General features: G+C 39.6%; 1 protein-coding gene across 2 annotated transcripts in view; it reads left to right on the plus strand.

Moving 5' to 3' along the window:
• Positions 1-17,440, plus strand: part of LOC306984794 (uncharacterized protein) — a 73,639-nt gene continuing 56,199 nt past the window's right edge. The window contains exons 1-6 of one of the 2 annotated variants that reach the window (XM_079586495.1): positions 1-529; positions 2,457-2,552; positions 2,646-2,876; positions 2,977-2,999; positions 6,050-6,165; positions 6,893-9,555. In XM_079586495.1, the coding sequence (XP_079442621.1) occupies positions 140-529; positions 2,457-2,552; positions 2,646-2,876; positions 2,977-2,999; positions 6,050-6,165; positions 6,893-8,139 (2,103 nt within the window). In that variant the 5' untranslated portion in view covers positions 1-139 and the 3' untranslated portion in view covers positions 8,140-9,555. Of the gene's footprint in view, positions 530-2,456; positions 2,553-2,645; positions 2,877-2,976; positions 3,000-6,049; positions 6,166-6,892; positions 9,556-17,440 lie in introns of those variants that run through there. The other variant, XM_079586496.1, reaches the window with a different exon arrangement.

The raw sequence follows: 17,440 nt of genomic DNA on the forward strand, positions 1-17,440 counted from the left end.
ACGGTCATGTGTTTTGGAGGAGGCGTGGCTTTAGAGACGCTCTGATCTCGTGCTTTCAAGACTAGCTTACTATTGGTTGCCTCTCTGAAACTGAAAGTGAAACTTTACTTTGAGATTCATTTCTAAGCAACTATGAAACATGGCGTCTAGATCTTTTGCAGAGGAGGACTTCTCTTGTCCGGTGTGCTGTGACATTTTTATAAACCCTGTTCTTCTGTCGTGTAGCCACAGTTTTTGTTCAAGCTGTATTCAGGGGGTTTGGGAAAATAAAACCTTTAAAGAATGTCCGGTTTGCCGAAAAACATCTTCAAATGACCATCCTCCGGTAAATTTGGCTTTGAGGAACTTGTGCGAGAGTTTTCAACAGGAGAGACAGAGATCTGGACCTGGAGTCTGTAGTGTTCACAACGAGACTATCAAACTCTTCTGTCTGGATGATCAACAGCCCGTGTGTGTGGTGTGTCGAGACTCCAGAAAACACACCGACCACAGATTCTGTCCTGTAGATGAAGCTGTCGCGGACAAGAAGGTCAGATGATGTTTAAAACATTTAAATAATAAATCAAATATCAATGATTATTGATAGACAATTTCATCTTGACAAATAATGCTGAAAAAAAAATACGTGTGGGTTAGCCTATATTTACACAGGAACAATTCAAATTGTTTTATCTCTTAGTCCCCCTGTAGTCAATCATTTTATCCTTTAACTCATCTTTGATCATCAAAATGACATATTTAAAAGTTTTTTCCTTTCGAAAATTCAAAATGCTTGATCGTCACGTGATTCGGTTCAGATAGTTCCAGGAAGTGCTACGGCAATTTAATAGAGAGTCACAACCGTGCTTTTTGGTACTTTGTAGTCAATAAAAGCATTGATTTACAATAATTATATAATACACCGACTTGTGAATTCACTATGTGTATGTAGTTACAGCAGTGTTGTTTTTAAACGATACAAATCTGCTAATATTTTAGGATTAGTGGTCCAGCCTTGTTTACATATTTCAGGCTAATGTTACCTTGGTTAAAGACATTGTTGTAGTTGTTTTAAAGTATTTTAATGTTCATAAACTTGAATGTTCAAGGGCAATCACGTCATGTTCACTAGTTTCACAAGGACAGGAGACCTGCGGGTGATAGTCTTAAACTATTTAAACCCCAGTGCTCCTTGTCGAGTCTTGTGCTTCTGGGATGTAATGTTTGTTGAGCTCATTCTGTTCCTGGTTCTCTGTTCTTCGTGTTTGATTTGTTTTTGTTTATTCTGTTAAGAAAATTCACTGTTTTGGATCCAGCTCTCCTTCATTTTTGAGTTCTCTCTACATTATAGATAATGAGTAAATGATTTCTGCATTACAGCAATAGGCCTACAAATTTGAGAGAGAAATAAGACATGAAAAAAAATCGGTAACACTTTACAATAAGGGTGCACTAATAAGCATTAATTCATGCTTAACTAATGCACAGATAATACTGAATTAATGTATTACTAATGATTATCTAAGCTATTCATTAATGATTGCCTCATTAGCAACAAATGAAGAGTCTGTCTGGTTAATATATTAGTTCATATATTAATTGTTATTAATTAAATATGTAAGTGTGTATTAATTCCATAATACCTTATTTTTTTAACTAATAGTGTTCATTAATTTGTTAATTACCACAATGAGCCTAAGCCTTATATTTCAACTTCCAGATGGAAAACTAATATGCATTAATACATTATTAATTACAGCATTAGTAGTGTGTCAATTACTACAATGTTTTTGGAAACCAGTGTTTAATAAACAGCTTTTATAAACTCTAGTGATGGTCATTAATGATTAATTAATCATTAGCTAACAATCATTATGTTGTGACTGTACTTATTGAGGCACATCATTATTAACTCATCATCTAGTAATTGTAGTAATTGACACACTACTAATGCTGTAATTAATAATGTATTAATGCATATTTGGCTCATTGTGGTAATTAATCAATTAATTAACACTATTAGTTAATAAAATAAGTGATTATGGAATTAATCCACAATTACATATTTAATTACTAACAATTCATATATGAACTAATATATTAACCAGACAGACTCTTCATTAGTTGCTAATGAGGCAATCATTAATGAATAGCTTAGATAATCATTAGTAATACATTAAATCAGTATTATCTGTGCATTAATTAAGCATGAATTAATGCTTATTAGTGCACCCTTATTGTAAAGTGTTACCAAAAAATCCTTTTAAAAAAGTCACAAAATTATCTGTTTGTTTTTAATATTTCGGTTTAGTGCATCATCTGATTAATATGTAAAAATGAGTAGTGCATCTGTCAGTGCAAATATATCCCATTCCCACCATTGTCTGCATTATAATAAATGAAAAAGGGCAACAACAACAAAAAACAAATAAAATTAATTCAACAATAAACACTGTTTTTGTTGTTTCTTCTTCCAGGAGATACTCAAAGCTTCACTGGAACGCTTACAGGAGGAACTGAGAACATCTGTGACTCGTGAACAGAAACTGTGTAAAACTGCTGAAGATATTAAGGTTTGAAATGAACAATGAGATTAATGCAGTTCTGGAAGTGTAGAGATTGATGTAGATGTAGTTTGGCCAATATTGTTGTGTCTCTAATTTCAGGTTCACGCTCAAGACACAGAGACTCAGATTAAAGAAGAGTTTGAGGGACGTCGCCAGCTTTTACATGATGAAGAAGCGGCCAGAATAACAGCGCTGAGAGAGGAAGAGGAGAAGAGGAGTCAGATGATGAAGGAGAAGATTGAGGAGACGAGTAAACAGATTTCATCTCTCACAATCACAATCAGAGACATCGAGGAGCAGATGAAGGCTGAAGATGTTTCATTCCTGCAGGTGTCAATTCATCTCCATTATTCTCCAATGATATGAATGTCAATTTCAGAGATTTAGGACTAACTCAGTTTGCCTGTATTTCTTTATTTTTTCTTTACAGAACTTTAAGGCCACATTGCAAAGGTTTGTGTTTGTCTCTGTGCTTCTGAACTCAATCATCACTCTTAGAAGAAAAGCTTCTATATGGAATATTAAAGGGTTCCGTCAGACGCTTCATACCGTGATGTGAATAAATATGGACACCCATGCTAAAGTTGCCTCAAAAGAGGAATAAAAAATTCCCATAGAGACAGGCAGATTTTTATTTTTAAAGGCCAGTTATTTCATGGCCAATCTCTAGGTAGGGTGAAGGCTATGTGATGATGTGCGGCTATTTTAATTCCAAAGGCCAAGGGAACTTTATCAGGATGCATAGTATCCTGGATCCATGAAATAACTGGCCTTTAAAAATATAAATCTGCCGCCTCTATGGGAATTTAACATAGGGGTGTCCTGACTTATGCACCCTGTATTTTAAGGAAGAACATTTATTTATTTGCGATACATTATTCATTCACAAAGAAAATGGACCACTTGCACTGAACTTCGTGACGCACTTCCGTTTGAAAACAATACATATCACTTATTTCCGGTTATGTTTACTTTTAATGGACTCTGGTCAATGAGTTGAACAAATGCCACCTAAAATGAGTGTCTGCAATAAGATTTAAAAATCTGGACATTTTTATTGACAGGAGAAGGGATATTCTGATGTTTACTGTGTGCAGAATTTTTCAAACTCATCGGAACTCATTTAATCCAAACCAGCCAATCTGAGAAAGCTGCGGCTGTTAAAAATACGCATTATTTCAGCACAGGGTGTCAGTGCTCGTCTACACTATAGTGACTGTGACGCTGAAGTGTGTGAGAACAGAGGAATAACATCAGCACGAACCACAAACATTTATTTATTTGGATTAAATATTTTAATCATTCTGTGTCATTTTTTTCATTTAATTTTCATTTCATTTATATTTTTATTTCATTCTTTTGAAAAAGAAATGAAAAGGAGCAGAAAGAAGATAAACTTATAATATCTGCCCCTTATCAACATAAGTTAAATTACAATTCCAAAGAGGTGCGCTTACAACACACGTCTACTTTGCAACACATATACAAAGACATAAATCAAATATCACATTTCCTGCTAAATTGATGCATTATATTTTTCTATTAGTAATGCTTTTACACTCTTCTTAAAAACAAAAAACTATGTTTTAATTTCACTATTTAGATTGTTCCACAGACTGACACCTTGTATTGAGACACATCTTTCCTTTAATTTTGTTCTAAACTCGGGTTTCTGAAAGACTTCAGTTCCTCTTAAATTGAATTTACTAACTCTCTTGATACATCTATTTTGCAATTTATCCGGTAATGTTTTCAGATGAGCTTTATACATTATTTTTAGAAGGCTATATTCTAATAAGTCATTGAATTTTAACGTTTTTAACTGTCTAAATATTGGATTTGTGTGGGCCCTATATTCACTTCCATTTACAACACGAATGGCACGTTTTTGTAATTTAAAAACAGGTTCTATATAAGTCTTGTTTGCACTTCCCCATGCTTCAATGCAATAGGTCAGTGTGGCGAGCAGGACGAGGTCAAGGGACGTGAGCGGCGCGAGACCGGTGGCGTGATTAATGATGACCGACACCTGCGCGACGCACCGGTCTCGTGCCGCTCTCACGTCCCTCGACCTCGTCCTGCTCGCCACAGTCAGGTGTGGAACAATCAATGAATTATATAACAAAATTAAGGCACATTTATTAACAGATTATTTTACCTTATGTAACACGGCTATAATTTGGGATACCCTAGATTTAACATGGTCAATATGGAATTTCCATGTCAACTGCTCATCAATCACAACACCTAAAAACTTAAACTCATGAGTCCTTTCAATCTGTACTCCTTGTACTGACAATGCTACATCTAAATCCTTATTTATACAACTAAAAATCATACATTTTGTCTTACTGATATTTAAAGACAGTCTATTTGCGTTAAACCATCTCATAATTTTCCCAAACTCAAACTCTACAACTTGTAATACCTCATTTATATTTTTGCCAGCATAAAATAAAGTAGTATCATCCGCAAACAAAATACATTTTAGTAACTTAGAAACATTTGCTATATCATTCACATAAAGAAGAAAAAGTACTGGACCTAGTACCGATCCCTGGGGTACACCACAATTTATTGGACAATTTCTTGATTTTATGCTATTGATTTCAACAAACTGCTCTCTGTCTTTTAAATAACTTTTGACCCACTGATGAGCTATACCTCTTATACCATATTTATATAATTTACTCAATAATATTTCGTGGTCTAAGGTGTCGAACGATTTTTGCAAGTCCACGAAGACACTTACAGTAACATATTTCTTATCCATAGCATTGGTTATTTCTTCTACCAGTTCCAAATTTTTTCAATGTCAATCTTTTTACTCTTTACATGTTCATGCCCAAAATGCTTGATTAATATTCAAAGAAGTTGACTGGCATTTCAGCAGGCTCAAGATAATTAATACAGAGATCATTATTCATTGTTTTAATCAATTGGCATCCATAAAACGTAGTGATAATCTGCATTCTCATGTAAGGAGGTGCGCTGAACGCTCTAACCGGAAACTCACGATATGTAATAAGTAGAACGCAGAAGTAGTTGTGTAAGTAGTCCATTGGTGTCCTTAAAGGTTGGATTTTTCCTCATTTTTTAAATTAAGGCGTTAAGATCAATTTCCAAAAGATTATTTTTTTATTCCTCTTTTTAGGCAACTTTAGCATGGGTGTCCTTACTTATTCACATCACTGTATATAGAACCTTGTAGAGGATCCCATAGTTTTATGGATTTAGTTTGAATTAATCCATTCATTCATTCATTCATTCATTCATTCATTCATTCATTCATTCATTCATTCATTCATTCATCCATTTAACAGCTTGTAAACTTTATCACTAAAAATTTAAATAACCAATTAAACATAAGAGTAAAATGTTAAGACATTTCTCCTTAGAAATGTTTTGGCATAAAGGGTTCTAAAAATTGAGTCAAGAATCCTAAAGTTATCCTATATCCTTTTTCGGTGAGCACCATGTCTGACTCTTGAATGTTGTTTCAGAGCCCAATATATTCCAGATCCAGACCCCAGTCCAAGTGTGCCGATCACTTTCACAGATCACCTGACCAACCTGAAGCCCAGTGTCTCACAGAAGATGCAGGACAATGTTGGTAAACGTGAGTATGACAGACGCAGCAATTATTTCTGTGGTTATTTGTCTTAAAGGGATACTCCACCGTTTTTTCATATTAAACTATGTTATTCCCTTAACTAAGATGAGTTGATACATACCTCTCATCTCAGTGCTTGCACTAAATCGCTCTGTCTTGCGGTGAAACTTTGTTAGCACTTAGCTTAGCCCAGTTCATTCAATAGGGGCCAAGCATAGGACGGTGACACGACACAAAACAAAACGTTGCGCTTTTCTAAGCGTGTAAAATACCATAGCAAGTGCTTGGGAGCACTTCGACTTGGCGCAGTAATATCTTCACTCGTGAAAAATCCTCTCACCGGCCCCCGCTCCCTCTCCCAGAAGATATTACTGCGCCAAGTCGAAGTGCTCCCAAGCACTTGCTATGGTATTCCGCCATACAATATAGTTATCCATTTTACACGCTTAGAAAAGCGCAACGTTTTGTTTTGTGTCACCGTCCTAGGTCGAGTTACACTACTCGAGTAACTGTATTTAAATAGGGAAAACGTGGAGGTGTTTGGTAGCTTCTCTGCTTGGCCCCTATTGAATGAACTGGGCTAAGATAATTGCTAACAAAGTTTCGCCGATTTAGTGCACGCACTGAGACGAGAGAGGTATGTATCAACTCGTCTTAGTTAAGAGAATAACAGTTTAATATGAAAAAACTGTGGAGTATCCCTTTAATGTCTGTGTCTGTTCTCTTTCTTCAGCTTCAGACTTCAACATTGAAAGCAAGCAAGAAAAAAAAATTAGCCCAGGATTTCAATTTGGCCCGGGGAAGCAAGGGCAAGGAAAAGAAATTAGCCCAGGAATTCAATTTGGGTGTGTGGGGGGACAAGAAAAAGAAATTAGCCCAGGATTACAATTTGGGTGTGTGGGGGGACAAGAAAAAGAAATTAGCCCAGGATTTCAATTTGGGTGTGTGAGGGGACAAGAAAAAGAAATTAGCCCAGGATTTCAATTTGGGTGTGTGGGGGGACAAGAAAAAGAAATTAGCCCAGGATTACAATTTGGGTGTGTGAGGGGACAAGAAAAAGAAATTAGCCCAGGATTACAATTTGGGTGTGTGGGGGGACAAGAAAAAGAAATTAGCCCAGGATTACAATTTGGGTGTGTGAGGGGACAAGAAAAAGAAATTAGCCCAGGATTACAATTTGGGTGTGTGGGGGGACAAGAAAAAGAAATTAGCCCAGGATTACAATTTGGGTGTGTGAGGGGACAAGAAAAAGAAATTAGCCCAGGATTACAATTTGGGTGTGTGAGGGGACAAGAAAAAGAAATTAGCCCAGGATTTCAATTTGGGTGTGTGGGGGGACAAGAAAAAGAAATTAGCCCAGGATTACAATTTGGGTGTGTGAGGGGACAAGAAAAAGAAATTAGCCCAGGATTACAATTTGGGTGTGTGGGGGGACAAGAAAAAGAAATTAGCCCAGGATTACAATTTGGGTGTGTGAGGGGACAAGAAAAAGAAATTAGCCCAGGATTACAATTTGGGTGTGTGGGGGGACAAGAAAAAGAAATTAGCCCAGGATTACAATTTGGGTGTGTGAGGGGACAAGAAAAAGAAATTAGCCCAGGATTACAATTTGGGTGTGTGGGGGGACAAGAAAAAGAAATTAGCCCAGGATTTCAATTTGGGTGTGTGGGGGGACAAGAAAAAGAAATTAGCCCAGGATTACAATTTGGGTGTGTGGGGGGACAAGAAAAAGAAATTAGCCCAGGATTACAATTTGGGTGTGTGAGGGGACAAGAAAAAGAAATTAGCCCAGGATTTCAATTTGGGTGTGTGAGGGGACAAGAAAAAGAAATTAGCCCAGGATTTCAATTTGGGTGTGTGGGGGGACAAGAAAAAGAAATTAGCCCAGGATTTCAATTTGGGTGTGTGGGGGGACAAGAAAAAGAAATTAGCCCAGGATTACAATTTGGGTGTGTGAGGGGGAAAAGAAAAAGAAATTAGCCCAGGATTTCAATTTGGGTGTGTGGGGGGAAAAGAAAAAGAAATTAGCCCAGGATTTAAATTTGGGTGTGTGAGGGGACAAGAAAAAGAAATTAGCCCAGGATTACAATTTGGGTTTCACCAAAACCTTTAAAATTGAGCAAATGTAAAAACATAAAAAAAATGTATACTTGTGTTTCATAATTGAAATTTTACTAGGAATTTTAAATGATGTGGTTTGTTTTATCATTAATTGTTCATATTCAATTTAGCTTAAAGTTTTAATTTGATAAAAGTATTATCATCTGTAACAATAATCACGTTATTAGTTATTTGGGTGTTTTTGTATTATTTACAACACTGTTCCAGGGCTGCCAACTCTCTCGCATTGAGCATGAGGCTCACGCAATTGGCCCCTTTCACACGCTCACGCCACACATCCATTTTCTCACGCAGAAAAAAATCGCGGAGCAAAGAGGACACTGACAACGACAGACAAGACCGAGCAGGTTACTTTGATATAAAATAAATTATCAGCTCTCAGATTCTGTCAATTTTATTACGCAATTCAAACAATAATACCGTTTTGGCGCTTGTAAATGCGAAGTGACAGATCTCTGTAGCGCCTCAGTTCAAGCGGCACGTGACCCGATCAACTCTAACTCTTCTTTACTATTATAAACCCGAACTTACCGAAATGTATGCCTCGGATCAATCAGTGTTTTTCAACCGCGGTAAGAAGTCAATAAATCAGGTCGGCTAGAACAATGTCACAGAAGTTACATTTACATCAGGAAAGCAATTTAATGACCATTTATAGGCTGGAAAAATTAGCTATAGAGTTTTGTTAAATATGTCCACTATATTAGGCTACATATATTTTTACTTATATCATTAAAATATTATAAAGTTGTAATTATAATAAAGAACGCATTATATTTCATTTAAGTTGTTATTTTTAACCTTTAATAAAAATAGCCTAGGGCTCTCTATGTTTACAGCATTAGTGATTTATTTTTTAACATGTATCTACTGTAAATAATAATTATCAAAATGAATCGATATTGAATCAAGATGTCAAGCAATAATACATAGTTACCTGCCAGTAATTGTAACCATGCAGCTAAACATTGTAACATGTTGTCAGTAAACTTAATAAAAATAAGTTACCAAATGTTTTGACAATCACAACTTATTGTGATGCAAGGTTTTTTTCCCCCCATATACAAACTCAAAAGTTGGCAGCCCTGCTGTTCTCTGTAAATTATGAAAGAATAATCAAATAAACTATTTTATTATTGTTAATTATGAATTTGGGGTTAAGGTTCTTCTGTCATAAATCGATATTTGTCATTTTTTTAATCCATTATATTTTATGTTAACAATAAAGAAACAAGTACATTTTTGGTTTGAAATAAATGTTTTTCTCCAAAACACGTTGGGAACAATTATTTGCCCCCTTTTATTAAATACTTTTTGCAACCTCCTTTCCCCAAGATAACTGCTCTGAGTGTTCTCCTATAATGCCGGATGAGTTTGGAGAACACCTGACCAGAGATCAGAGACCATTCCTCCATACAGAATCTCTCCAGATTCCCAGATCCATGTTGGTGCTTCTTCTCTTCAGTTTTCCACTCATCTTCTATAGGGTTCAGGCCAGGGACTGGGATGGCCATTGCAGATCTTGCTTTTGTGCTCAGTGACCCATTTTTGTTTTGATTTTGATGTTTGTTTTTGGATCACTGTCCTGTTGGAAGATCCAAACATGCTGGCCATCCCAGTCCCCAGTCCTGAACTTTTAATTAAAACGAGGAAATTAATTTTTAATTGGTGGCAACAATAAATATACTTTTGTATGTGTAGTAATTTCTTGTTTCTCCGTAATGTCTAATTTCTCCATAATTTCTTGTGTGCATTTATTATTTTTTGCACCCTGCGGCTGCCGTAGAACTACGGCGTAATTTTTTATATGACGTTGCGCCAAATTAAAAACACTATGTGAGAGGTTACTAGCGGCTAGCTAATTGAACATTACAGGATGGACAAATACAAAAAAGTGGGGCATTAAAGAGGAAAGAGAGGTGAAGTTAGTCGCGACACAAAACCTACCCAAAATAGACAGTTTTTTGTGCCGACCTAGTGCGAATAACAACGATGTCAAAGGTGAGAGGGAAGTTTTGTCAGCTAATATTAGCAGTTGCATGTCTTTGGATGAGAACAACAATGCAGCTGACAGCTTGATGAGGTGCCAAGAGTCGGGGAGCGAAGAAGCAGTCGCAGACGAGACAAAAGCTGGATATTCGGCGGGAAATATGTCAGCGGGTTACCCAACAGATAAAGGAAACTATCCAGACACACTAACAGATGGGCTAGTAAAGCATTGCATTGTGTCGCAAGGTTCATGCAAACCCCCCGGTCCTTTTCCTCGAGATCCAATGTATTCTACGATTTTTCCGTACTCCACCACAACAAAAGGTGGTATTCAGCTACCGAGATCTAAGCTTAACGCCTAAGCTTGACACTGCATATTGTGAACCATAATGGTTATTTGCAGACCGCAGTTACAAAAGCTACAACATGGCATGGACACAAGGAATAAGAAGATGGCAGACCATGTCAAATAAAATTTCCAAGCATGAAGGCGCAAAGTGCCATGTAGCAGCTTTCAGTGTTAATGATCAGTGGCATCTGCATGGCACTATCGACGAGGCGTCAGATAGTTAATTTTTGGAGGCAGGTACTAAGCGCCTCTGATGCGCAAACCAATCAGGTTACTTGGCGCCACAGCACGTCAGAATGGGCAGGGCTTATGCTATAAAAGCCCATTATTTTGCCATAACATCAGGTTTAAATCGATTGAAGACCGAGTACGTTCGCTTTCGAGAACGATCACTTCGTATTGCGTAGCTAATACGCAGTGGGGACGCAATGTAACACGCCGCACCCTTAGCAACTGGCTCCAACAGACTGGAGCCTAGGAAAGCATCCCGGGGCTCACAGAAACAAGCCATAATAAACCCTCACAAGGACAGGGACCGGACACAAGCCGGGTCCCATAATAAGAGGGGCTGGAACGCCTGAACCAGGCTCGTTCTTTTAAGATAGTCCTAGGACAACTTGTGCTTATGGACAGTAATCATGTTAGACTGATAAGACTGGACACCGTCGGGTCTAATTATCATATTGAGAGGACTCGAGCCTGCAGGCAAGGTACCTCCATGTTATAGTACCTAACAAATGTGGACGGCGAGGACCAGCCGGCAGCCGCACATATGTCTTGAATTGGCACACCACTGGACCAGGCCCACGAAGAGGCCATGCCTCTTGTAGAGTGGGCTCTAGCGCCTATGGGACAAACCTGGCCAGAGAGATGGTGTCTACTATCCATCTGGACAGTCTCTGCTTAATGACCGGTAACCCCTTGGTGCGACCGCCGAAGCATACAAAGAGCTGTTCTGACTGCCTAAACGGTGCAGAACACTCCGTTCTCCGAGGGTGGAAGTGCTGACAATGTAATAACCTGCGCTCTGAACGGAGTTGAGCACCTTGGGTACGTAACCATGCTTTGGCCCCAAATTCTAAGCAGGAAGGCCTAACAGAGAGCGCCTGCAAATCTCCAACTCGCTTGACTGATGCCAGGGCCAGCACAGCAGCAGAGCAGTTTTCAGCGAAAGTGGTTTAAGATCAGCCGACTGCAGCGGCTCAAACGGGGGACCCTTCAGGGCCCCAAGGACCGTGGAGAGGTCCCAAGCCGGTATAGAAGGGGGCCTGGGGGATTCATCCTCCTGGCTCCTTTGAGGAAACGAACGACGAGGTCGTTTCTCCCCAGTGACTGGCCAGCCACAGGAGCATGGTAAGCTGCTATGGCTGCCATATACACTTTGAGGGTGGATGGGGAGAGACCCGCATCCAGAAGCTCTTGTAGGAAGGAGAGTACCACTGACACCTCGCATGATTGGGGCTCGAGGTCCCTAGCTGTGCACCAGGTGGTGAATACTGACCACTTCAGAGCATAGAGGCGGCTGGTAGACGGTGCTCTAGCCTCAGTGATGGTATTCAAGACCTTTTCTGGGAGGTCCCAGGATACCCGTTGAGGGGCCACACATGGAGGGCCCATAAGTCGGGGCAAGGGTGCCAAATCGAAATAATGGGCTTTTATAGCATAAGACCCGCCCATTCTGGCGGGCTCTGACGTGCTCTGGTGCCAAGTCACCTGATTGGTTTGCGCATCAGAGGCGCTTCGCCATAGGGCGTGCAGTTGCCGCAGCACAGCCAATGGGTGAGCTGGACACTCTACTGTGTTCGCTGTGCAGCTGCACTGCGTTTTAAAATATAGGCTTCAATATTTCTCGAGGAAAGGAGTTTCCCACTGCGTATTAGCTACGCAATACGAAGTGACCGTTCTTGAAAGGGAACAAGCGATCTACGGGAGCTGAAGAGGGAATGATTGTGTTGAACCTCACAAACAGCTGTCTAATAAGTGGATACTGGTTCAAGATGTCCAAATCCGGTCTGGTCTGAACTAGTTGATGCACGAAAACAGCACTCTGATAAAGAGGTTAACTGGCTCAAAGTATTTTGAGTATTTTGAAAATACAAAAATACTCATCTTAAATGTATTTAAATACAAATTACATTTGATTTTTTCCAAAGGCTTAAAATACAAAATAGTATTTTGTATTTCAAATACGCATTTTAAATACATCTGAAATACTGCCCATTCCTGGCCACGACTAGCCTGGGAAAACCCAGACCACTCTCAGTTGTAACTGAGTTAGGGTCTGGCAAAGCTCCATAGACAATTCATTTCCACAGGGGCGTCACCAACGGACGTCGCTCAAATGGCTCTGGGCGCAATTGGATAGATCTAAAACCAATCAGAGTGACGGAGAAACATCTGAGTCGCAAAACGCCGCCCTCGAACGGTTCTCGTCCAATCCTAGCTCAGCAACTGTACGGAGAAGGACCTCCGTCAAACATTGCGATTTCAGCAAGATAGTGAAACGATGCGTCTATGGCAGTGAGGTCTGCAGGGGCTTAAAACTTAAGCCCGAACCCGGCCCGTACCCGAAATAATTTAACCTCACCCGACCCGAACACTACGGTTATATTTTAAGCCCGACCCGAGGTCCGTTTCTCACCTTTTTTTTTCATATTTTTTTTCATATGCTGTATTTTATGATTGCTTACAACTATTATTAAAAAATAGGCTACATGTACAAACACCGTTTCACTACGGCACTGCGGCCCCCTCACCAGTCAGCAAACAAGAGAAAAAAAGAGAAAAAGCACGGACTTACTACGAAACTTTGATGTGGTTGAACAGGAACACAGTCACAAATTCCTCTGGAACTCAAGCATTAAACTTCAAAACAAAGTTTGCGCAGTTGCACAACTAGTTACACAAATATATCCTTCTCAGTCGGCTACGAGTTATGAATGAAGAGAACAGCATCGAGAGTTGATGGTTTCAGCGCGTCCTCTGATTGCAGTGTTGTGACTGAAATAGCGCGCGCGGGAGCACATGCGCAAAACAGTTTTGTAAAATGATATATGATCAAATAAAAATGATTGATATATAATTTTACAAAACTGTTTTGTGCATGTGCTCCCGTGCGCTATTCTGTCTATACTTTGTCCATCCATCTCTGTACAAAATCTGCGTCACCGTCGCTGCTCTGTCGTCATCGTGTAAAGCCCGCCCCAACGTTTCTGATTGGTGCCGCGATTTCGACGGATTGGAAATGGGTTTCAATGGGCTCTTTGCCAGACCCACTTGCAGAGCAAATCTTAATTTGCCGGAAGTGGTCTGGGTTTTCCCAGGCTAGGCCACGACCCATCTTCAGTGCTCTTACTGAGGGAAGGAGGTTGTTGGCCAAGATCTGGCGATACATGACCCCATCAATCCTCCCCTCAATACGGTGCAGTCGTCCTGTCCCCTTTGCAGAAAAGCATCCCCAGAGAATGATGTTTCCACCTCCATGCTTCACGGTTGGGATGGTGTTCTTGGGGTTGTACTCATCCTCCTTCTTCCTCCAAACGCGGCGAGTGGAGTTTAGAGCGCAAAGCTCTATTTTTGTCTCATCAGACCACATGACCTTCTCCCATTCCTCCTCTGGATTATCCAGATGGTCATTGGCAAACTTCAGACGGGCCTGGACATGCGCTGGCTTGAGCAGGGGGACCTTGCGTGCGCTGCAGAATTTTAATCCATGACGGCGTAGTGTGTTACTAATGGTTTTCTTTGAGACTGTGGTCCCAGCTCTCTTCAGGTCATTGACCAGGTCCTGCCGTGTAGTTCTGGGCTGATCCCTCACCTTCCTCATGATCATTGATGCCCCACGAGGTGAGATCTTGCATGGTGCCCCAGACCGAGGGAGATTGACCGTCATCTTGAACTTCTTCCAATTTCTAATAATTATTGCACCAACAGTTGTTGTCATCTCCCCAAGCTTATGCCTATTGTCCTGTAGCCCATCCCAGCCTTGTGCATGCCATTGTGGAGAGGCTGGAGTCTGTTTGATTGAGTGTGTGGACAGGTGTCTGTTTGATTGAGTGTGTGGACAGGTGTCTGTTTGTTTGATTGAGTGTGTGGACAGGTGTCTTTTATACAGGTAACGAGTTCAAACAGGAGCAGTTAATACAGGTAATGGGCCTCATTCATGAAACACGAGCAGAACGAATTCTTGTGTAAATCGTGTGTAAAGTGGTTCTGGCGTAAATTTTCGGATTCATTAAAATGTTCGTATTTTCCAAATGTTAGTTGGTACGAAAGAAATCTACACCTGCTCCCAACCACGTGTAAATAGTGCGTTTAACATCCGAACGTTTTGCTCATTAATAAGGCTGCATTTTAATTCACCTAATCGGGTACATATTTACACAGCATTTTGAAAAAATAGCTATTATATTAATTACATAAGTTTTTTCTTTTTACTTTTATTATAAGAGCCAGTAATAGCATCTGCAAACGGAACACTTTAATCACATAATTAATTGCTCAATACGGCTCGGCTATATTTTTTCGAAGTGAACTCGTTTTTTGCAGTCGAGCTTCATGTCGAACCATTTTCTCTTCACTTCTGGGACTGTTCGATTAACAGATGAAACTCCAGTAACTGCATCTGTAATATCTGCCAAGCTTGCTTTTTTTAGGACCTGATACGCCACTATGTACGCTTGAAATAACAGGCGCTGTAGGCTTTTAGTGCATGTGCGCGTCGGCGGGTGTAACGTTATTGCGCTCAGAAAAGAGCCCGTTAGAACAGCGCATCAGCAGCGAATGACATGTTTAACCGGCAAGGCTTTAAAGCACATGCAAATAATTAATTTTTATAAACTACAGTGTCCCGTTCCTCTGCATTTCATGTGAATATACGTCGCGCTGTACAGTAGGCTATGTTGAGACGGAGGCGCCAGAACTGCAAACTGATAGAATGCACGATCCTACGATATTTATTCAAAAGCAGATCGTGGAGACATTTTAATCATAATATTTGACATAATATTTGACGGTGCCCAGGGCCCCTTAGATGTCCTGGGCCCCTGGGCAATTGCCCAATGGTTAATCCGGCCCTGTTATGTGGCGTTTTGAATGAACTTCTGATAATAAAATATTATCTGATAATGAGAATTTTTTATTTTTCATTCGCTTTTAAGAAGACATGTTGAAATCCTTCGTTTGGTGTCATAGTATGATGCCCATATATAGTTGTCAGTCGGATTTAATGGGCGGGATTTATGGTAATTGAGAATGAGCGTGAACGCGCGTCCCATTTACGACAGATTGGAATTCATAACACACACACACACGTTTCACTATCACATCTGACGTTTACGAAGTATTTGTGAATCAGGAGAAGAATTTTCGGGAAGGTCTCTTTACGCGCAGATCACTCACATATTTACTCGTATATTTACGAATGTTTCATGAATGAGGCCCAATGAGTGGAGAACAGGAGGGCTTCTTAAAGAAAAACTAACACGTCTGCGATAAATGATACTTATGTCATGCAATAAAATGCAAATTAATTATTTAAAAATCATACAATGTGATTTTCTGGATTTTTGTTTTAGATTCCGTCACTCACAGTTGTAGAGTACCTATGATACAAATTGCAGCCCTCGACATGCTTTGTAAGTGGGAAAACCTGCAAAATCGGCAGTGTATCAAATACTTGTTCCGCCCACTATAATTGTTAATTATGAATTTAGGGTTATTGGGTTCTGTCATAAATTGTCATTTTTAATTTAGCTTAATTACTTAATGCTGTATGTGTTCATGTATTTGTTTTATATATTGGAGCCAATGTCACAACCAATCACGCACAAGCGTCAGCTGATCATGATGATTCTCATCTGATGAGAAGCTGAAGTGCAGAGTGATGTCATCAACATCAGCCTTACTATGCAGCCTTCCAATTGATCCTTCTGAGGGAGCTTGATTGACAGGTGATCTGACCAATCATACTTCGCCATCCCTCGTTTTGTCCGACAAAGCAGTCAGGAGAGTTAGTAGATTAACATGGGAGGATTTGAGCTTGAGAAGCGGAGTGTACTGACGTCTTTCCGCGGTTAAAACAACATTCCTTCTGATGTTCATTCATGTTTATTTGATGCTATAAATGAACTTAGAAGGAAGAGATGATTGGTTCACGAGCGGCTTTAACTGAGGCGACACAGCGATCTGTCACACACATTAAAGAGACACAAAACGCTATTTATTGTTTACATTTCTTTTTAAAAAATGACCAAATTTGAAAGGTGAGACTTTGTTTAATATCAAACGTAACCCAAAAGTAAGCTGGTCTGTGTCTGTCAGTCTCCTCTCTGCTCCACGATGTATTTTTCACTGCGTGAGAACATGGTGTGTGTGTGAGAGTGGCGTAGCTTGTCGGACATAGCGACAGTAACTAAGGGAAGCGGGTCTTTGCGAACGGTCAATTGAGAAGCAGAATTGAGTTTTTACTTTTTCTATTGCACTCCAATGGAGGGGCCAAAAACATCTGAATGGATCACCACCACTTTTGAATAAGAAACAATATCAAGTCTAAAAAACTTGGCGAAACACAACGAGCACATTGGTGAGAACACTCGTTTGAACAGCACACACACATTTGACTGCACGGCACATTTTAGACATTATTGATACTGCTTTCAATCTAATGCAGCGGAACTATGGCAAGCCGTTTTAACATTTCATCATTTTAAACCGACTAGTATCTATTTTCATGCCTCTAGTACTTATTTTTTTTAGATAGTATATATTCCATTAAAGGAGAACTCCGGTCAATTTTAACATTGAGCTCAATTTTTAGTAAAT

The sequence above is a fragment of the Phoxinus phoxinus genome, assembly GCF_949152265.1.
Source record: "Phoxinus phoxinus genome assembly, chromosome: 17".
NCBI lineage: Eukaryota > Metazoa > Chordata > Actinopteri > Cypriniformes > Leuciscidae > Phoxinus > Phoxinus phoxinus.